The 23,511-nt window shown below is 44.0% G+C and overlaps 2 protein-coding genes across 7 annotated transcripts in view; one reads left to right on the forward strand and one right to left on the reverse strand.

Moving 5' to 3' along the window:
- Window positions 1-5,754, reverse strand: part of fam135a (family with sequence similarity 135 member A) — a 52,105-nt gene extending 46,351 nt beyond the window's left edge. For 4 of the 5 annotated variants that reach the window (XM_045687075.1, XM_045687074.1, XM_045687073.1 and 1 more), the window contains exons 1-2: window positions 5,525-5,754; window positions 1,699-1,828 (exon numbers count right to left, since the gene is read on the reverse strand). In XM_045687075.1, coding sequence (XP_045543031.1) covers window positions 1,699-1,775 — 77 coding nt within the window. In that variant the 5' untranslated portion in view covers window positions 1,776-1,828; window positions 5,525-5,754. Of the gene's footprint in view, window positions 1-1,698; window positions 1,829-5,524 lie in introns of those variants that run through there. The other variant, XM_045687076.1, reaches the window with a different exon arrangement.
- A 12,537-nt stretch (window positions 5,755-18,291) lies between these two features.
- The window catches only part of col9a1b (collagen, type IX, alpha 1b), a 32,631-nt gene continuing 27,411 nt past the window's right edge, over window positions 18,292-23,511 (forward strand). For both annotated transcript variants that reach the window (XM_045687103.1, XM_045687106.1), the window contains exons 1-4: window positions 18,292-18,557; window positions 19,152-19,214; window positions 19,530-19,565; window positions 19,699-19,761. In XM_045687103.1, coding sequence (XP_045543059.1) covers window positions 18,495-18,557; window positions 19,152-19,214; window positions 19,530-19,565; window positions 19,699-19,761 — 225 coding nt within the window. In that variant the 5' untranslated portion in view covers window positions 18,292-18,494. The remainder of the gene's footprint in view (window positions 18,558-19,151; window positions 19,215-19,529; window positions 19,566-19,698; window positions 19,762-23,511) is intronic.

Genomic DNA, 23,511 nt, shown 5'->3' on the forward strand with positions numbered 1-23,511 from the left:
TGTAAACATTACAAAGGCATCAATGTGTACAAGAGGAGAGGCTAGATAGGCTTTCTAATGAGTTCATTGTAGAATGATGTGCGGAGAAGAGCCCAAATCACTACTAAATTCATGTTTATCATTGAGCTTAAAATGTCACGCCATAAACCACACATTGTTTTGTGAAAGCTGGAAAGGCAAAGCTCTTATTGTAAAGGTTAGACCCACAGCCACTGTTAACACAAACCACTGCCTAGCTGTCACAGCACAGCTACACTGCCATTGTGAAGCAATAAGGGAACCTAAGGGAACTCTGCATTCTAACACGGAATGAAACACCACAACAATGGCAAGTCATGTGACCTGTCCTTGTCAAGACAATGGTCGTCAGGTCCTGTGTTAATATACACAAACCCTTGGACCCTGAAAAAGCCTGTTTTTCTACTTGGCTGAGGAAGACTGCTACTTCTGGTCTCTGCACTACATGTATGCCAGTGAAGACGGGGTTCCAAGGCCATTATCACACCATGCTCCACCATCAGGGCTGTGTTCATTAGGTATTAAATGGAAGGAAACAGATTGAAACAAGGAGGGACTACCTGAACTTGTCCAATAAGAAACACTCATTTTCATTTTGTTTACCAGTGTGTGTCTTATTGAACACAACCCAGACCATAATGAAGAGATCACTCATCAGACATAATGGTTGTGTGTTTAACTACTCAGACCTGATGACTTGGGTGACAGGTTTCTGATACCACGTACAGGAACCATCGTGACAAATCTAGACTGGATTCCTCTCAAAGGGTAGCATGAAGCTTGCACATGGCATGCATCAGCGGTGGATGGAAATAACAACTCCTAGTCAAACGAGTGCATCTACAAACGGGACTAATAGCCTATAGCAACAGCAGTAGTCTGGAAGCGTGCGGTAGTCTTGCTTAACATAGATATGACAGAGTCCCTGTGCTCAAAATGTCTACAAATAGTGTCCCTTTAAATAAAGTCAGTCAGGCCTCTTGAGGTGAGACAGTGTTTACTTGCTAGTCAACTCAACGACCCCAGGCGGGTGTTTTCTACTCAGACTGATTTAGAAGGTGGAGGATGAGGACTTTTCCACGCACAAATCAATATAAACGGGCATTTGAATGAATGATCAATAGCGTGTCTGAAAAGCTGGACATCATTTTAACACGATTATGAGATGGAAGAATGTCACGATCAGAATGTTCACGTGCAGAGAGAGGAACCTACGTGGAGGACATAGGCTTGTTATTATCACTGACCAACATGTCTCAATTCAACCTCTTTGCCTTGAAAAGGATTTGAATAATCCTCCTGGTATCATCATTATGGTTCAGCTGAGGAAAAGTGGCCCACCACAAGATACCTGGCATTGCCACCATATCTTAATCATATCCATTAGAACAGGGCGTGTGACATCTATATTGACATCAAAATGTCACCATCAAACTTCCTTTCATTTACAAAATAGGGACTGAGGGCTAAGTGAGGATGAACGTTTCAGTCCCTGTAACTTCAAGCAATAACAACAGTATAACACTAAATGTAAAGTTATTCAGAAAGTTGAAAATCGAGGCCCGTGGAATTTCCCCAGAAAGCCTTGGTGTGCTTGACAAACAGGACAGTGTAGAAGTATCACCACAGAGGGCTGACAGTCAGTCTGCAGAGCAGTGACGAAGAGACAGACTCACTCACCCTCTCTGGAACAGGTCCACATTGTAGAACTTGTGGAGCTCAACAGAGAACTCCACCGTGGCCTGCACCTCGCTCATCTTTGGCTTAAGAGACGGACAGAGGGCTTACATCACCTGGGACATTATGACCCCTGTGGAAGGAGGAGAGCATCCATGTGAGTTACCTGAACTGATGTGAAGAGGACTTATCATCACACTGGCCACAAATACAGGAACAACCTCCAGGTCTTTCTCTCTTCACACTAGTAGAGAATTACAGTGGAGCATGTGTTCTCATCACACACACCTCGGGCGGTCAGGCACTCAGCTACACACACACACACACACACACACACACACACACACACACACACACACACACACACACACACAGAAAGTAAAAATCACGCAGGCACGCACACACACACACACACACACACCTAGTCAACAGCAAACAAACAGTCGTACTTGGCTCAGCTGTTTCCAATAACAAGCACCGAACACCCAATCCAAACAGACCCATGAGCGCTGCTGCCTGCTGGGTACTCTGCTTCAGATGTAAATAACATGTCTTTCCTAATTGGCTGGCAGCTCAGCCAAACAGAGAGAGGGTGGGGGGAGACAGAGAGAGAGGGATGGGGGAGAGAGAGAGTATGGGGGGAAGGAACAGTTATGAATCACATGCTAAAATAGTCCTGAAATACTATATCAACTACTGGACAATATTAGAAATACACCAAGTACATCTCCTACAGGCCCCCCTACAGGCCCTCCTACAGGCCCTCCTACAGGCCCTCCTACAGGCCCTCCTACAGGCCCCCCTACAGGCCCCCCTACAGGCCCCCCTACAGGCCCCCCTACAGGCCCTCCTACAGGCCCTCCTACAGGCCCTCCTACAGGCCCCCCTACAGGCCCTCCTACAGGCCCTCCTACAGGCCTTAAATTAATTCAATATGTTTTGCTCTCAACTTAGTCAAGCCAAGTCTTAGGGACAGAGGAGAATTGAAACTAGTCTGACACACACAGGTGGGACAAAGACCCAGAGGGCAGATTCGGCACAGTGGAGCTGAGAGAAATTGGCATAGCAAAATCACCCAGAAGCCCTTTAAATTACTCATGTGAGGAATGAATAAATGACAGTCTTGTAGACCTAATGGTGACATGTTCCTGGCAATGAAAGCAGACTTGAGTTGGAGGGGGAAGACAATATGGCCGGCTGCAGATTTGAAGGAGATAGATGGCTTAGATGTGACTGAACTAAAGAGACCTGGGCTGGGTTGTTTAGAAAACACACAGGAAAGAGGCCAAGTAGGGCAGAGAGGGTACAGCTAGCAGGGTTGTTATGATATCTAATGCCAAGGAAGCCTTGAATACAGACTGTATATATCTCTCCCTAACACTCTCTTTCTCCCACCAAGTCTGTCATGTTCTGTCTCTCTGATCTCTGACTTTCTCTCTCCGTCTCTACCTCTCTCTCTGGCCCTCTATCCGTTTCTCTCTTCCCTTCTCTCGTTTTCCTCTCTCTCCATCCCCCTGCCCCCACTCGTTCACTCAGAGATGAAGGAGGGAGACAAACAACAAGACTGGCATGGTTTTCTCAGGCAGATAACCAGAGAGACTCTTATGTATTCATAAACAACCAAGGCAAGTCACCATATATAACAAGCTCTCCATCTTACAGCAAGGAAGGCTGTAAATTATTGAGTGAAAATGCAGGGAATTTACTTTAATCATAACACCGTATTCATAAAGCTTCTCCTCAGAGTAGGAGTGCTGATCTGGGAACAGTTGTGCATTTTAGATTATAATGAATGGACAGGGAGGACCTGATTCTAGATCAGCACTCCTCCTCTAGGCAATGCTTTACTTATTAATACAGGCACATAAATTATAGGATAGACAAGAATATCACTGTCTAACTCTAAGAGTAGCATCATCCATAGACAGGCTGCAAGAAAATGAGAACACTGTCTCTGGGTTTCCATAGTTTCCATAGCCATGTCATAAAGTGGAGGTGCTGGGAGCAGGGCATGTTAAAACCTGTTGCACATTTCAATTATATGGGACAACACCAGTACCTGCATCTGCATGCTTCACAAAGCAAAGTGCATTCAAATGGAGATGGCATGGCTATCTGAAACAGGGCCAGAGATAGTTGTGCCTAGCCAACTTTAATTAGAACATGTGTTATATTTCTCAACTGAGTGCAAAGTTTCAGTTTGAGTGATCAAATGGGTTCCTTTAAGTTTGAAAACGTTGTGGTGGTGAGCTGCTCCGAGTGCAGTTACAAAGCCTAGATCCACTAAGTTATGTCTACCAGCAGGGTATTTGCTGTCCAGCAGGGTATTTGCTTTGCATAGCAGAGTGTGCACGCTGGTTTAGGCTACTGTTTGCATTTGTCAGCTACCCATTTACTAAGTGAACAAACAAACAAACAGTCAAATGACTGAGATTTAGCAACTAAATCACAATTCACAACAACAATACAGTCTAGATCTAAGACAACATTGCAGATTGTACTGATGAGGAAACAGGGGAATGTAGCCTACTTAAGATAAACCGGAGAGTCACCCTTATTGTTCTTCCCTCATAACTCTGCATGATGCAGACTAGAACACATCTAGGTTACAGTACAGTATACTTAGCTAGTATGCATGTGCTTTTCTAATCAGTTGTGTAGTGTGGTGCCAACCCGTTTCCTTCCTGAGCGCAGCTATGTGCACTGGCTGATTAATAATTCACCTTATAATAATCTATGGAATTCACACTCCACTCCCTGGTATTTTGAAGCCAGTGCTATTCCTGGAAGTTAAATGATTGTAAAGAAACAGTACACTCCATTCATGAATATGACAGTTTCAGTTTCTTGATCTTTGCCAAGCAAAACAACTACACTACCTGTGTCTGTGAATGCTCTCTGAGCGTCTTTAACAATCATACCTGTAGTCTACCTGGCTCTTTTTCCAACCTAGTCACACTCTTGACAGTGAGTCTATGAGGATACTTCAACATTGTGTAGGTAGCTTGCAAGGTAGCTAGTTACGCAACTGAACAGCAATAACATTTTGACAACTTACTGAGAAGATATACTGACTGAGAAGAGGTATAACAACATGGTATAGCTAATTACCTTGACTGACGGAACGTATGACAGTTCAGGGGAGAGTAACATTAATATCCCCAGGTCTAGGAGCGTACTAATTAAGGGTTATGCTTCGGTAGTTATTTAGCTATGTAACACAGACATACAGCACTTAGTTTATAAAGGTCCTGTTGATTGAGCAACTTACATAGGCCTACTATTTCCTCTAAAGTTTCACAGGCTCATTCTCAGATGTTGAAATATTCTGTGACCATCCCTTACTGCAAACAAGGACAGAATGAATCACCACACAAAATCTGTCTCCCTAGTGTAGTTAGCTACCTAGCCCGTTTCTACCGTCAAAACGTCATAGCAAGATAACTAGTTAACTGGGAATTCTGTCAACTAACTAACTAGCTGGGGTTTCTTCAGAAGAAACAGACAACAACATATTGAGTCAACAACGTACAGTAGTTATATAGATAATGTGTTCGCTAGAGTAGTTAACGTTAGTTAAAGTAGCTGTCAGTCTCACCACATAACGTTAGCTAGCTAACGTTACATTGCTAGTTTTGCAGTAACTAGCTAACCGTCCTTACTTAGCTAGCCAGCACGATAACTTTAAACTCGTAGCTAGCTAATCTTCCAAGCTGTAAAGCAGCAGCCAATGGCTTTATTTTCACACATCGGATCTGTGCTGTAACGGTACCGTCATCGAGTAGCTAGCTAGCAAGCTCGTTGGCGCGTTGGTCTACTCAGTACTCACCAGATTCTGTGACGATAGATCACTTCTTCTGATAGTATTTGGTATTTTAACTATAACAAAACAGCATTAAGCCGACTTCAAAACCAAACGGGACAACGACATGGGTAGTCAATCCAGTCCCTTGATCTTGCACACAGCTTCCGCAGCCTGGCAAGGCTAGCGACGTTTGAGTTGAAAAAAAGGAAAACAGTGGAAGCGACCACGCACGTTCTCGAACATAAAAACTGCGCAGTTGCTGCGCAGATCCTGTCAAGTGGTACTCTGACGTCCTTGCCGGTGACTCTTTTGGTGCTTTCAAGACAACTGGGAACTCAGAAATAACCGAGGTCAAATCATGAACTTGCCCTTCACACCTCTGGCCATAGCCAAACCGATTGTTTGCTAGGGCTCATGGTTGCCAGGGGCCTTATCACACAGTGAGGTCAGCCAATCACATCTTTGGTTCCAGATCCCCAAATCCTGCCTCCCTCTCTGTCTCCTTCAAGCAGACACAGAGAGACCAGCAAGCTCATCTCTGACCTGCACAACAACAGCTGGACTCACTCATATCTCTTTGGACATGTGGGATGGTGTACTTGCACAAAGTGAGTGAGTAAGATGTATATAATTATTGCTTGTTGTTCTTTATAGTTTTTACTATTGCCTATTGCATTCTGCCTCTGTGTATATCGTTGGTAGCATACCCATTTATACAGTCCTTCATTACAATTATCATTGCTCTCTTGCTATCATATAGTATGTACAATTTATGCATTACCCCTGTTTTCTGTCCAGTACAGAACTACTACCATTCCACTACCTTTCCATGTACATTTCATCCATGTGTGTGTGTGTCTGTGTGTGTGTGTCAATAAAGTATCCTTGTGTGTAACTCTGAGGTTGCCTTATTGCCCTTTTACTGGGGGAGGTGCTAGCAGGTTAAAGATCAGCACAAATGGAGAGTCCCTCTTTCAGGTACCATAGAGAATGATAGAGGACTCTAGTGCCCAAAAGCCTGTTTTAGCATTGGCAGGGTCAGTGAGGGCTTTCAACATTTAAGTCATTTACTGGGTGGGACTTCCTATGTGTTGAGGAGGGATCACACAATGCCATCCAGGTCAGCAGGAGGCATCAGCCAATTAATTATACCTGTGAGCAAATATTCCGTACCTGCTGGTGGCAGTAAGTCCCCAACCTTGCCTTTATAGCTGTTCAAACACACTCAAGGTGGTAGTATGCACACTTTCAGTTTGTTTATCAACTAATTGAAAATGGACTACTTCAAAATGGAGATGGCCTCAGTGGCTCGTTCACAGACTCCATAATGGAACAGATACAAAGAAGAGTCCTCTATCATTCTCTATGAGTGGTAATTGTTAGGACTGATATGACAGATCCAGATTCCTCACTGATTGAGTTTAGATGGATTGCTTGGTCCACCCCTCCCATCTGGATATGGTTGGAGATGAGGCATGGCAGGGTAAATGTGAAATCATATTTTATAACTACTAACTCTTATAGTGGTTGAGGGGGAACTGGCAGAACGGGGCTTGAACCAGTGACCCTGTAGGGTGGCGACCACCTGTGCCATAAAAGCCCTGGCCTCTTTGCAGACGCAGACGTGCAGTAGTCTTTAGACTACTCTGTTAACTATCTGTTGACATGTGATCTCTAACACCTATTGGATACTGTGAAAAAGGAATGATGCAACTCCCAAAGATATCTGTAATGCTATAGTGTAAACCAGGGGTAGGTAACCCTGGTCCTGGAGGGCCGCAGAAACTTCATGTTTTTGATTTAACCGACCTGGAAGACCAAGTGTGTTGAATTTAGGCAATCACTGAACTGATCAGCGTGCTGCCTAGTTGTGATAGAATCCTACAGTACCTGTGGCACACCAGGAACAGGGTTGTCTACCCCTGCTGTAGGCTATGTATTACACATTAATGCAGGTGGTAGGCTATAGGCTACAAAATAAAATATCATATTGGGAGCCAATAGTCTATTTACATTCTACTTTAATTTGATCTTTGACTTGTATGTATTGTATATAGACTTATTTTTCTACTGTATTATTGACTGTATGTTTGTTTTTACTCCATGTGTAACTCTGTGTTGTATGTTGTCGAACTGCTTTGCTTTATCTTGGCCAGTTCGCAATTGTAAATGAGAACTTGTTCTCAACTTGCCTACCTGGTTAAATAAAGGTGAAATTAAAATGTACACGGTAATGCATGTGATAAAGGAGTGGAGTATATTCCAGATGGCACCCTATTGTGCATTTATTTTGACCAGAGCCCTATGGGATAACCTATGGGCCACCCAATGGATACCCTATGGGATAACCTATGGATAACCTATGGATACCCTATGGGATAACCTATGGATACCCTATGGGATAACCTATGGATACCCTATGGGCCACCCTATGGATACCCTATGGGCCACCCTATAGGATACCCTATGGGCCACCCTATGGATATCCTATGGGATACCCTATGGGCCACCCTATGGATACCCTATGGGCCACCCTATGGATACCCTATGGGATACCCTATGGGCCACCCTATGGATACCCTATGGGCCACCCTATGGATACCCTATGGGATACCCTATGGGCCACCCTATGGATACCCTATGGGCCACCCTACGGATACCCTATGGATACCCTATGGATACCCTATGGATTAGCAATGGATACCCTATGGGATAACCTATGGGCCACCCAATGGATACCCTATGGCCCACCCTATGGATACCCTATGGGATACCCTATGGATACCCTGTGGATACCCTATGGATACCTTATGGGATACCCTATGGCATACCATATGGGCCACCCTATGGGATACCCTATCAATGCCATATGGATACCCTATGGATACCTTATGGAATACCCTATGGGATTCCCTATGGATACCATTTGGGATACCCTATTGGATACCCTACGGGATACCCTATGGATACTCTATGGATACCCTATGGATACTCTATGGATACTCTATGGATACCCTATGGGATAGCCTATGAGCCATCCTATGGGCCACCCTATAGATACCCTATGGGCCACCCTAGGCTCCGAGACAGCTTCTACCACCAGACCAAACGGTGTCGGAGCATCCAGTCTCAAACCAACAGGCTCCGAGACAGCTTCTACCACCAGACCATCAGACTGCTGAGCAGCTAAGCCTAGCTGTCTATCTGCTCAGACACTATTTGCCTTGACTCTCCATATAGCCATCCCTTTCACAGAAGCTCTCTCTCTCACACACACACACACACACACATTAACACGCACACATTAACACACACACACAGGCACACATTAACACACACACACACACAGTCAATGCTGTTGTTCTATTTATACACTATTTATTCACCTGTGTGACCAAGACACTATCCACTTTATAATTGTAAAAACAGTCATACTTGACATAGTACATTCATAATTTATACTGTATATCTGATTGTGTACATAACTGTTTTATTACTATGCATAATACCTTCTTACTACTTCTTGACTTTTGATTATTATGGATATTGATATTGTACTGCACTGTTGAGGGAGCACCTTTTATACCTGCTGTAAACTGTGTATGTGACAAATACAATTTGATTTGATATGGGATACTAACCCTAGTACAGTGTTTAACCACCGGACCCACTCCCCACCCCCAGAGAACAGTATAAGTCACGCCTCAAAGAAAACCTTCTCAGTTTGCCAGTCTTACCAGATGTGTTATTTTGTAGGTTCTTCTTGTTCCTCACACAGCTGAGACCTGTGGACAGACTCTTCCAACCACAAAAAACCTGCTAAAGGCCTACTGGTGGATTCAAAAGGTAAACATGAATTTATTGATTGATGTATGCAGGTATTGCTTTGCATTATGCATGCATGCTGCTATTATACAGTCATTCATGTATTAAAGTTCACAGACTAGGCTATACATTTTGAACTGAACTGTAAATCTGTAGATCTTGGGTCCCCGACCTTGTTCCTGGAGAGCTCCCCTACTGTAGGCTTTTGCTCCAGCCCCTGTTGTAACTAACCTGATTCATTTCATCAAGCAGTTAATGATTAACATCAGGTGCACTAGATTAGGGTTGGAAGTTAAAACGTGCAGGACGGTAGCTCTCCAGGAAGAGGGTTACAGAGCCCTGCTGTTGATGATATAGGATTCTATATATAGGATTCTGTTTGGTACAAAGAGGACTTATTAATCTGTTAACATCTGTATTCCTAACATCTGTTTTCCTAACATCTGTGTTCCTAACATCTGTGTTCCTAACCTAACATCTGTGTTCCTAACATCTGTGTCCCTAACATCTGTGTTCCTAACCTAATATATGTGTTCCTAACATCTGTGTTCCTAACTTCTGTGTTCCTAACATTTGTATTCCTAACCTAACATCTGTGATCCTAACATCTGTGTTCCTAACATCTGTATTCCTAACCTAACATCTGTGATCCTAACATCTGTGTTCCTAACCTAACATCTGCATTCCTAACATCTGTGTTCCTAATATCTGTGTTCCTAACATCTGCGTTTCTAACATCTGTGATGACATGACATTTGTATTTTAGGGAGGTCCTCCTCTACTTGTTATGCTATGTGATCCTACAATGCCTCAGCACAGGCCTTCACTCGCAGAGTAAGTATTGTTTAATACTCTGTAGAAGACATATAGACAATAGAGTAGTGCGTTTAAATATCATCTTAAACCCTGGCAAAAGCTGAATGTAGAGGCGATGTGAATTCACAATTTATGATGACCCTTGAACAGTTCTTATTGAAATGTATGGCTTACACTGCTGCCTTAGGAGATGTTACTAAAGATGTGAGGTCAGGAATTAGGGATGCTGATGATGACGATAATGAGGATGGTGGTAATCTAATTTCAACATTTCATGATGGTAAGAAACTGATTGATACAATGGTGCAGCTAGATAGGACTGCATCAGTGAGCCAAGATGTCAAGTCTCGAGCCAGGGTGTTAGGCTTAAGAGGAAACAACTGACACTCAGAGATCATATTTATTCAGTGCTCACAGCAGGGCTACGTACAGCAGTGCAGCAGCTTTCCAAACACTGGATGATTGGATGGGTGATTGGATGTCTGTCTGTCCACGTACTGTAATCACTGCAGTAGCAGCTTCTTTCAGTGTGTAGGTCAGGCTACAAGGCAATCAGCACGGGTGCAGGCTAGGAAGAAGGTGGCACTTGGATGTGCACACACACACACACACACACACACACACACACACACACACACACACACACACACACACACACACACACACACACACACACACACACACACACACACACACACACACACACACACACACACACACACACACACACACACACACACACACATATCCTACTTCAGCCAAGGCAAGTCAGTCTGTCTCTTCCTCTTTGCAGGGGTGTCTTTTTCCTCTGGAGCTGACATTCAAACTGAGCAGGGCCTGTGTCCTCTGATTAAGGTCGGAGAGGATAGTTTCCCAGGTGAGAGTTCACACTACTGAGATCAAAACAACAATAAAAAAAAAACGAATTAAAACTATCCACTTCAACAAGTATCCCTAATGTACTTTATCCTACCAACAGGTTTTTATATCATGTCCAAGTTTCACATTGCTGAGCTGGCCAGACGAGGAACAGTTCAAAAGGGGCCTGGATCAACCTCTCAGCATGTTGCCTACAAAATTGGGCCAGCATTCAACTTCAGAATTAACACAAGGTAAATAGCACAGATCCAGTGGGTGGCTAGTGCTGTAGATGTAATGTATTATTATTTTAAAATGATTATTCTTTATTTATTCAGGGAAAACCCATTGAGACCATGGTCTGAATCCCAAGAGTACCCTGATCACAGAAATACAACAACCAATACAATGTCAAACAAAACAACAATCAATACAAACACAACATTTGTGAAAAACAGTTACAGTCCTCAGCTACAAGGTCTTCAATTAACACCTTAAACTGCCCGAGCGGCACCAGTTACAGTCCTCAGCTATAAGGTCTTCAATTAACACCTTAAACTGCCCGAGCGGCACCAGTTACAGTCCTCAGCTACAAGGTCTTCAATTAACACCTTAAACTGCCCGAGCGGCACCAGTTACAGTCCTCAGCTACAAGGTCTTCAATTAACACCTTAAACTGCCCGAGCGGCACCAGTTACAGTCCTCAGCTACAAGGTATTCAATTAACACCTTAAACTGCCCGAGCGGCACCAGTTACAGTCCTCAGCTACAAGGTCTTCAATTAACACCTTAAACTGCCCGAGCGGCACCAGTTACAGTCCTCAGCTACAAGGTCTTCAATTAACACGTTAAACTGCCCGAGCGGCACCAGTTACAGTCCTCAGCTACAAGGTCTTCAATTAACACGTTAAACTGCCCGAGCGGCACCAGTTACAGTCCTCAGCTACAAGGTCTTCAATTAACACCTTAAACTGCCCGAGCGGCACCAGTTACAGTCCTCAGCTACAAGGTATTCAATTAACACCTTAAACTGCCCGAGCGGCACCAGTTACAGTCCTCAGCTACAAGGTATTCAATTAACACCTTAAACTGCCCGAGCGGCACCAGTTACAGTCCTCAGCTACAAGGTATTCAATTAACACGTTAAACTGCCCGAGCGGCACCAGTTACAGTCCTCAGCTACAAGGTATTCAATTAACACGTTAAACTGCCCGAGCGGCACCAGTTACAGTCCTCAGCTACAAGGTATTCAATTAACACGTTAAACTGCCCGAGCGGCACCAGTTACAGTCCTCAGCTACAAGGTCTTCAATTAACACCTTAAACTGCCCGAGCGGCACCAGTTACAGTCCTCAGCTACAAGGTCTTCAATTAACACCTTAAACTGCCCGAGCGGCACCAGTTACAGTCCTCAGCTACAAGGTATTCAATTAACACCTTAAACTGCCCGAGCGGCACCAGTTACAGTCCTCAGCTACAAGGTATTCAATTAACACCTTAAACTGCCCGAGCGGCACCAGTTACAGTCCTCAGCTACAAGGTATTCAATTAACACCTTAAACTGCCCGAGCGGCACCAGTTACAGTCCTCAGCTACAAGGTCTTCAATTAACACCTTAAACTGCCCGAGCGGCACCAGTTACAGTCCTCAGCTACAAGGTCTTCAATTAACACCTTAAACTGCCCGAGCGGCACCAGTTACAGTCCTCAGCTACAAGGTCTTCAATTAACACCTTAAACTGCCCGAGCGGCACCAGTTACAGTCCTCAGCTACAAGGTCTTCAATTAACACCTTAAACTGCCCGAGCGGCACCAGTTACAGTCCTCAGCTACAAGGTATTCAATTAACACCTTAAACTGCCCGAGCGGCACCAGTTACAGTCCTCAGCTACAAGGTATTCAATTAACACCTTAAACTGCCCGAGCGGCACCAGTTACAGTCCTCAGCTACAAGGTCTTCAATTAACACCTTAAACTGCCCGAGCGGCACCAGTTACAGTCCTCAGCTACAAGGTCTTCAATTAACACCTTAAACTGCCCGAGCGGCACCAGTTACAGTCCTCAGCTACAAGGTATTCAATTAACACCTTAAACTGCCCGAGCGGCACCAGTTACAGTCCTCAGCTACAAGGTCTTCAATTAACACCTTAAACTGCCCGAGCGGCACCAGTTACAGTCCTCAGCTACAAGGTCTTCAATTAACACCTTAAACTGCCCGAGCGGCACCAGTTACAGTCCTCAGCTACAAGGTCTTCAATTAACACCTTAAACTGCCCGAGCGGCACCAGTTACAGTCCTCAGCTACAAGGTATTCAATTAACACCTTAAACTGCCCGAGCGGCACCAGTTACAGTCCTCAGCTACAAGGTATTCAATTAACACCTTAAACTGCCCGAGCGGCACCAGTTACAGTCCTCAGCTACAAGGTCTTCAATTAACACCTTAAACTGCCCGAGCGGCACCAGTTACAGTCCTCAGCTACAAGGTCTTCAATTAACACCTTAAACTGCCCGAGCGGCACCAGTTACAGTCCTCAGCTACAAGGTATTCAATTAACACCTTAAACTGCCCGAGCGGCACCAGTTACAGTCCTCAGCTACAAGGTATTCAATTAACACCTTAAACTGCCCGAGCGGCACCAGTTACAGTCCTCAGCTACAAGGTATTCAATTAACACCTTAAACTGCCCGAGCGGCACCAGTTACAGTCCTCAGCTACAAGGTCTTCAATTAACACCTTAAACTGCCCGAGCGGCACCAGTTACAGTCCTCAGCTACAAGGTCTTCAATTAACACCTTAAACTGCCCGAGCGGCACCAGTTACAGTCCTCAGCTACAAGGTCTTCAATTAACACCTTAAACTGCCCGAGCGGCACCAGTTACAGTCCTCAGCTACAAGGTCTTCAATTAACACCTTAAACTGCCCGAGCGGCACCAGTTACAGTCCTCAGCTACAAGGTATTCAATTAACACCTTAAACTGCCCGAGCGGCACCAGTTACAGTCCTCAGCTACAAGGTATTCAATTAACACCTTAAACTGCCCGAGCGGCACCAGTTACAGTCCTCAGCTACAAGGTATTCAATTAACACCTTAAACTGCCCGAGCGGCACCAGTTACAGTCCTCAGCTACAAGGTATTCAATTAACACCTTAAACTGCCCGAGCGGCACCAGTTACAGTCCTCAGCTACAAGGTATTCAATTAACACCTTAAACTGCCCGAGCGGCACCAGTTACAGTCCTCAGCTACAAGGTATTCAATTAACACCTTAAACTGCCCGAGCGGCACCAGTTACAGTCCTCAGCTACAAGGTATTCAATTAACACCTTAAACTGCCCGAGCGGCACCAGTTACAGTCCTCAGCTACAAGGTATTCAATTAACACCTTAAACTGCCCGAGCGGCACCAGAACATCTCATTGTAAACAAGCTTTGTAAACATAAGGAAGTAATGAATTGATCTACGGGACTTCAATGAGTACCAGCCAAACTTTTGATACAGAATGCAGTGGTGATAAAGTGAAGGGCACTATGGTTGACAGCATCCTAAGGTTTAAGAGTAGTTAGTGGCTGGGTATTGTGAAAGTTGACTGTACAGTCTGTTTCCTGCTGTTTAGGGAGAGGCAAGATCTATTTAAAAAAAATAAGCCCACTTTAAATCTTAGCTTTTTAACAAGTTTCTTTTAATTATGCAAGTCAGTTAAGAACAAATTCTTATTTACAATGACAGCCTTTTTCAGGGGCAGAACAACAGATTTTTACCTCGTCAGCACAGGGATTCAATCTAGCAACCTTTCAGTTACTGACCCAGTGCTCTAACCACTAGGCTACCTGCCGCAGTATGTTTTTTAAACCATAAATCCTTGTCAATCTAAAAGCCCAGATAAATATATAGTCCAGCGGGAAAAAAGTGTGAGAATTAGAGAAAAACATATATTTAGTGTTGCCCACATTAAGTCCAACTTTTAAAAAAAACAGGGCATTCTGTAAGGCAACAAAGTCAGATTGCAGCTCTAACAACACCTGGTCTACAGTTGGGGCAATGGCATACATAACAGGATCATCTGCATACAGATGAATATTAAAAGTTTGAACAAATAGAGCAATATTATGTATAGAAATAGTAAAGAGAACAGATCCCAAAACCGACCCATGGTACACCTTTCCTAATATCCAGGAACCTAGGCTTGACACCATCAGAAATCACACACTGTACCCTGTCTGACAGATCATTCTCAATCCACTTGCAAGAAGCCTGATCTAGACCTATTTCAGTCAACCTTTGAATGAGAGTGTGATGGCCAACAGTGTCAAAGGCCTTGGAAAGCTCTATAAATAAGGCAGCACAATGATTTTTATGATCCAAGCAACTTAACACATTATCTAAAAGGAGCGTAGCAGCTGAAACGGTGCTACAGTATGTCCAGGTCTAAAACTCTATTCACATTAAGAATAGAACGAGAAGTTCTTATCTGACAGTTGGTCAGGGATTCGAAATGTTTGGAAAGGCAGATCATTTGGAGATTGGAGCGTAGTTATCTAAGTCAGAAGGATCTCCTCCTTTAGTAGAGGGAGGACATGTGCCACGTTCTAGATCTTAGAGATAACACCAGAAACAGTAGTCAAATTAAATATATACTGTAGGTCAACGGTTCTGCAATAATTGGCCAGAGAGCTGCCGTATTGGCGAACACTGCCATCTACCGGTCATGTTTGGTACTGTCCCTGTCCATGGTGCTGAATCAGGGGAACTCACAGCACATTGCAGTATCTTATCCAGAGCAACTTACAAGAGCAATTAGGGTTAAGTGCCTTGCTCAAGGGCACATCGACAGATTTTTCACCTAGTTGGCTCGAACCAGCGACCTTTCAGTTACTGGCCCGAGAGACTGAAAAACAGCTTCTATCTCAAGGCCATCAGACTGTTAAACAGCCATCACGAACATTGAGTGGCTGCTGCCAACATACTGACTCAACTCCACCGACTTTAATAATGGTAAAATTGATGTAATCAATTTATCACTAGCCACTTTATATTATATAATGTTTACTTACCCTACATTACTCATCTCTTATGTAAATACTGTACGCTATACCATCTACTGCATCTTGCCATCTGATGTAATTAAATGTATCACTAGCCACTTTAAACAATGCCACTTATATAATGTTCTCATACCCTACATTGCTCATCTCAAATGTAAATACTGTACGCTATACCATCTACTGCATCTTGCCATCTTGATGTAATGTATCACTAGCCACTTTAAACAATGTCACTTCATATCATGTTTACTTACCATACATTACTCATCTCATGTATATACTGTACTCTAAACCATCTACTGCATCTTGCCTATGCTGTTCGGCCCATTTATATATTTTTATGTACATATTCGTATTCATTGTTGTGAAATTGTTAGGTTATATTACTTGTTAGATATTACTGCATGGTCGGAACTAGAAGCACAAGCATTTCGCTACACTTGCATTAACACCTGCTAACCATGTGTATGTAACAAATAAATGTGATTTGATTTGGCTACCTCCCGCGCTAATAGGCCACATAAAGGGCTACTGCTCACTTTAGGATAACTATACATTGTTTTAGCCATAGCATCATTCGTGTATAATTTAACTACAATTATATACACTTTTTTTGTAAATGACTCTGGACTCGATGTGTAAAGCATGTAGATGAACAGACAACTAGGCCTTAACATCTAGGCCTACTATGCATGGCGATTTTAGCCAACTTATCATTGGCTAATATGTACACGATAAGTGACTGTCTCTCGCCATGTTTCAGATCAGCGTATCCCCTTGGACTACCGGAGGAATTTGCGTTTGTGACAGTTTTACGAATGAACGGCAGTACCGTAACCAAGAACTGAAATGTTTGGCAAATGCAAGATTTGAACGGCGAAGAGCAGCTTGCCGTTAGACTGAACGGAGAATCGCTGTCTCTTGAATTCACCTTCACAACATTGAATAAAACACGAGACGGCCATTTTCCCTTTCCTACCGTTCCTCTTCAACTCTCAATGGCACAATATCTTACTGAAAGTCAGCAAGCGTTCTGTAACTCTGTTCGTGGATTGCATTATGGTGGACTCTCAGAACACCGCCCAGAGAGGTATAGTCAACCTGGATGGATACACGTTGATTGGAAAGCTGAAGGATAACCCCGTTTTAGCAGTGGCAGTAAGTTGATTGTTTTGTGAACTTGTGCTTAGCCTCCTTTCATAAGGCTAGTCCTATGACAAGTACAAGAGGTTTGGGACTTTAAGGCACAATAGTGACTAACGGCAGGACCCCTCCAAATATTCAAACCTATTTTTTCGGCAGACACTCCAGACTACATTGGAGAGTTTTACTGTAAACGATCTACTCCGAGAGTGACTTTTTAGCCGAATGCGGCCTATATGGAATGCGTGGCGCTCCGCCATGTCCATTTCTACAAATAAGTGGGAATTGTAACACAGGGGTTCTAGTCCAGAAGATGACCTGGCTGTGTCTAGGGAAGACCAGGCAAAGTTTCTATGATGGCAGTGCAAGATTATAGGGAGATGTTTGTAATATAGTTCCAAAACCAAATCACAGAGTAAAAGTCCGCGTAATATCGCGCTAATTGCCCTTTGATAATAATTGTCCAAGTGGTTTGGGATGTCTTTTTAAAAACGATTTATCATCAGGCAGGTTCACTCTATTCGTGGTCACAATAAAGCTATATTAATAACATTACAATCAGTTATCTTACTGTTAGGGTGAAATGACTATGATTAGTTCAGAATCAAGCATGTGATGTGATGTGAGGACTCGGTCTATGATGGTTTATCCGATTGAGGATTGGTGACGATAACTAATGATTTAACGATCACTATTTTGCCTATTATATTATATATATGTTGTGAATGTGACTTATGTCGGAGTGATTATTATTATTGTACTTATTTTTCAGTTTGAGCTCCAAACGATGCACATTGATTGTGATGTGGGGCGACCACAGACCTGCAATGACCTATCAGCCAGGACGTCGGTAAGAACCATTGACAAAACAGACGGCAACGATGGTCAAATTACTCAACTAAATGATCAAAATAGCCAGTACAGAGGCTGGTATTATCTAGCCCAGGCAACCATTGTAAATTAACAACATGAAAGATGAATACTAAACAGGTGGTTCAATAAATCCCAAGCCATTTAAATCGCCCGCTATTATTTTCCATGTTCCATTTGCCCCTGTACCCATAATAACCCCTCCCAGTCTGTCTCGGCGCAGTCCGTGAATTCTGCCAATCACTTCCTAGAACTAAGCAGGTCATGAATATGCACAAGGCTTTGATGCCTATGGTACCTCTGACGGTTCAGTTGGTAGAAACGGATTCAGTTCGGTGACTTTTTTTGTCGGGGGTCCGTCAACCCAACTCATCCAAGAAAAAGGAAAGCATTTTGACCCGTTCTAGCTGTCCGGGAGAGGGAAGAGCAGGAGAGACCATGGCTCGCGGGCCACTTTTTTGGGTACTTTTGGTGCAGATTGTCCTTATTTGCTCCACACAAGTAAGTCCTTATCTGTGTACCTCTGCTTCAGGTGAGTGTATCTAAATGATGTTATTCTCATGGATGTATTGTTGTGGAACCAACTAGCAGAATGTCCAGATTATAGTTGGTCTAGTCATGTAAGTGAAGTTGTTCTATAGGAAATCCTGAAACAAATCAAAGGATGATCATTTCATTTCTGTAACTGGGTGACAGTGACTGAGCATACAGTATTTATTTACATCATGTACTCACTGGGTACACACTGGTTGAATCAACGCTGTTTCCAAATCATTTCAATGAAATTACGTTGGAACCAAAGTGTAATAGATGTTGAATTGATGTCTGTGCCCAGTGGGTAGCTACTATCACATGGATTGAACACATTTCTCAGAACGAAGGGTATTTGCTTCAGTTGTGTTGGTGTCTTATGTTTGCTTTGCTATACCAGTTATGCACCTGTTATTCCTTGAATGAATTATTATTGGCTAAGCCTAACGGAGACGTCTGCTTCTCCTTCATCTTCAGACATACAGTATGTCCCATACAGATGTATGTTTATTATGTATAGCAATGATAACCATAGCTGATTGCATTGTTTGTCTCTTTGTCCAGAGGGCCTCAGGCCCCGTCGGCCCTCCAGGACCCGCAGGTGTCCCAGGAATTGATGGTGTCGCTGTAAGTTCTCTCCTCTATTAACTTGAATTATCTTCCAAATGATAAGAGTATTATCACAACTCATGTTCATAATTGATTTGTAAGATGGGACGAGCTCACCTCATGTCACTATCATCCCAACACATGTTCATAATTATGTGATTATGTGATTTGTATGGTGGGCGAGAACAACCCTTTTTACAACCATAACTGGCTGCATGCTGAAGAGTTGGAATTAGACCAATTATGTATGAACACATATGTATACATATGTGAATATGTATAGATATATATATTTATCTATGCATTTCACATGTGGGCCTTTTTCTATTTCAGGGTGAGAGGGGAGACGACGGAGAGGATGGCCCTGCTGTAATTATAAACTTTTCATGTTTTAAATTGTTAACACAATACTATGTCATTATCATCTAGTAATTGTGATGTATTTGACTGTCAGTATGTTGTTGTTGTTCTGCTTTCTATTGTGGTTGTGTTGTGTTGTTAGGGTCCTGATGGAGATGCAGGTAAACTAGGCTCAGCCGGGTTGCCAGGCGAGCCCGGGGCTGATGTGAGTATCCTGTTTCAAATCATTCATCCTCTGCCTTCAATTTCCTGTTTGTCGTCATTGGCGCCTTTTTTGTCATCTTTGATGATAGTAATAGTGAACTAGTCATGATGACTGTCATATTCAGGTTATAGCAGCAGTACAGTAGCTAGGGGGTGGAACTTCTCAATATGTGCACCTTCTACCCGTTGCTTCATCAACGTGTTGAAGTGGTGGTGATGACCCCTTCCTTACCCAAGAGAGGAGCCAATCAATCTTTACCCAAGAGAGGAGCCAATCAATCTTTACCCAAGAGAGGAGCCAATCAATCTTTACCCAAGAGAGGAGCCAATCAATCTTTACCCAAGAGAGGAGCCAATCAATCTTTACCCAAGAGAGGAGCCAATCAATCTTTACCCAAGAGAGGAGCCAATCAATCTTTACCCAAGAGAGGAGCCAATCAATCTTTACCCAAGAGAGGAGCCAATCAATCTTTACCCAAGAGAGGAGCCAATCAATCTTTACCCAAGAGAGGAGCCAATCAATCTTTACCCAAGAGAGGAGCCAATCAATCTTTACCCAAGAGAGGAGCCAATCAATCTTTACCCAAGAGAGGAGCCAATCAATCTTTACTGAAGAGAGGAGCCAATCAATCTTTACCCAAGAGAGGAGCCAATCAATCTTTACCCAAGAGAGGAGCCAATCGGAGAAAAATGTGAAGAATTTTCAAGCAGGCCAAATATATGTATATTAACCTTTATATATACCTTTATTTAACTAGACAAGTCAGTTAAGAACAAATTCTTATGTACAATGACGGCCTACACCGGCCAAACCTGGACAACGCTGGGCCAATTGTGCGCGGCCCTATGGGACTCCCAATCACGGCCGGTTGGGATACAGCCTGGATTCAAACCAGGGTGTCTGTAGTGACGCCTCTAGCACTGAGATGCAGTGCCTCAGACCGCTGCGCCACTCGGGAGCAAAGAAAAGGCTAAGAATCTGACAGTTTCTTTTGTAACAACAGTCTTTTTGTTCAGGCAGAGAGAAGGAAGGCCTGCACTTTATTAACTGTAGCTTCCATCCAAATTGGAGGGAGAAAAGAGGGTTAGCAAAACAATCCTAGGATATTAGTTTGTACTGATATCCTAAAGCATACTATCAAGTGTACATGGTCCATGTATCACTTTGTGCGTAGTTTGCGTTTCAGTCACACTTCTGCTGTAGGCTCACAAAGTGACTGTAGTAGGTCTATAGAGTGTGAACAAAGGCATACGGATGAGATATCAAAGTGACTGTAGTAGGTCTATAGAGTGTGAACAAAGGCATACGGATGAGATATCAAAGTGACTGTAGTAGGTCTATAGAGTGTGAACAAAGGCATACGGATGAGATATCAAAGTGACTGTAGTAGGTCTATAGAGTGTGAACAAAGGCATACGGATGAGATATCAAAGTGACTGTAGTAGGTCTATAGAGTGTGAACAAAGGCATACGGATGAGATATCAAAGTGACTGTAGTAGGTCTATAGAGTGTGAACAAAGGCATACGGATGAGATATCAAAGTGACTGTAGTAGGTCTATAGAGTGTGAACAAAGGCATACGGATGAGATATCAAAGTGACTGTAGTAGGTCTATAGAGTGTGAACAAAGGCATACGGATGAGATATCAAAGTGACTGTAGTAGGTCTATAGAGTGTGAACAAAGGCATACGGATGAGATATCAAAGTGGATGAGTATACCAAACATTACGAACACCTTCCTAATATGGAACTTTTGTACTTTTGCCAGTACTGCCTCAATTTGTCAGGGAATGGACTCTACAAGGTGTCAAGTGTTCCACAGGGTTGACTCCAATGCTTCCCACAGTTGTGTCAAGTTGGCTGGATGTCTTTTGGGTGGTGGATCATTCTTGATACACACAGGAAACTGTTGATCATGAAAAACACAGCAGCATTGCAGTTCTTGACACAAACTGGTGAGCCTGGCACCTACTACCATACCCCATTCAAAGGCAATTAAATATTTTGTCTTGCCCGTTCACCCTCTGAATGGCACACATACACAATCCATGTCTTAATTGTCTAAAGGTTTAAAAATCCTTCTTTGACCTGTCTCCTCCCCTTCATCTACACTGATTGAAGTGGATTTAACAAGAGACATCAATAAGGGATCATAGCTTTCACCTGGATTCACCTGGTCAGTCTATGAAATGGAAAGAGCAGCTGTTCCTAATGTTTTATACTCAGTGTACATGTCCAACTGGATATTATTTTTGTCCAGGAAATGAGTGCTGTGAAGTGTTTTTTTGTTATTTTGGCAATATTTTTTCTCACGCCCATAAAGCCTTAGTGAAACAGTACCCAGCAGTGTTTGTGTAGTGGGTGTCTCCAGTCTCCAGTTGAGGATCCTCAGGCTGCTGTGGAATGATACCTGTCAATGGGGCTTGTTTGACTTGGACCAGAGGAATGTGGGTGATGGTTAACCACTCTCCCAGTAAGTTAACCGTCTCAGAGAGATGTCTCAGTTTGTCCTGACCGTGGTGTCTGTGGAGAGAATTCCTATTCCAGACTAGATGCCATCATCTATTCAAACTAAACGTGATCTATCTTAAATCAATATAATCCAAGGAAGCATTTGTTGAAACTATTTTGAAAATGCCAACATAAGTCAGAGAATGGAAAAGAGCATGTATTTCAGAGCTTTGCCATTCTGTTAAGCTGGGCTGAAAAGTACTGTTTCTGCTAATGCACAGTATTTACCGATTGATTCCTTGTGGGAGGGGCATCGTTTAGCCCTGCCCACATACACACGCCTACTTCTGAGCTCCTCCCACCCCATTAGCTGTGTGAGTTTTTTTTTTTTTTTTACCGCCTAATTTCGTGGTATCCAATTGGTAGTTACTGTCTTATCTCATCGCTGCAACTCCCGTACGGACTCGGGAGAGGTGAAGGTCGAGAGACATGCGTCCTCCGAAACACAACCCAACCAAGCCGCACTGCTTCTTGACACAATGCCCATCCAACCCGGAAGCCAGCCGCACCAATGTGTCGGAGGAAACACCGTACACCTGGCGACCGTGTCAGCGTGCACTGCGCCCGGCCCGCCACAGGAGTCACTAGTGCGTAATGAGACAAGGATATCCCTGCCGGCCAAACCCTCCCTAACCCGGACAACGCTAGGCCAATTGTGCGCTGCCCCATGGACCTCCCGGTCGCGGCCAGCTGTGACAGAGCCCAGGCTCGAACCCAGAATCTCTGGTGGCACAGCTAGCACTGTGACGCAGGGCCTTAGACCACTGCACCACCCCATGCACCTCCCAGTCGCAGCCGGCTGTGACAGAGCCCGGGCTCGAACCCAGAATGTCTGGTGGCACAGCTAGCACTGTGACGCAGGGCCTTAGACCACTGCACCACCCCATGGACCTCCCGGTCGCAGCTGGCTGTGACAGAGCCCGGGCTCGAACCCAGAATCTCTGGTGGCACAGCTAGCACTGCGACGCTGCCGGCTGTGACAGAGCCCGGGCTCGAACCCAGAATCTCTGGTGGCACAGCTAGCACTGCGACGCAGCCGGCTGTGACAGAGCCCGGGCTCGAACCCAGAATCTCTGGTGGCACAGCTAGCACTGCGACGCAGCCGGCTGTGACAGAGCCCGGGCTCGAACCCAGAATCTCTGGTGGCACAGCTAGCACTGCGACGCAGGGCCTTAGACCACTGCGCCACCCCATGGACCTCCCGGTCGCGGCCAGCTGTGACAGAGCCCGGGCTCGA

The sequence above is a fragment of the Salmo salar genome, chromosome ssa01 (assembly GCF_905237065.1).
Source record: "Salmo salar chromosome ssa01, Ssal_v3.1, whole genome shotgun sequence".
NCBI classification, from domain to species: domain Eukaryota; kingdom Metazoa; phylum Chordata; class Actinopteri; order Salmoniformes; family Salmonidae; genus Salmo; species Salmo salar.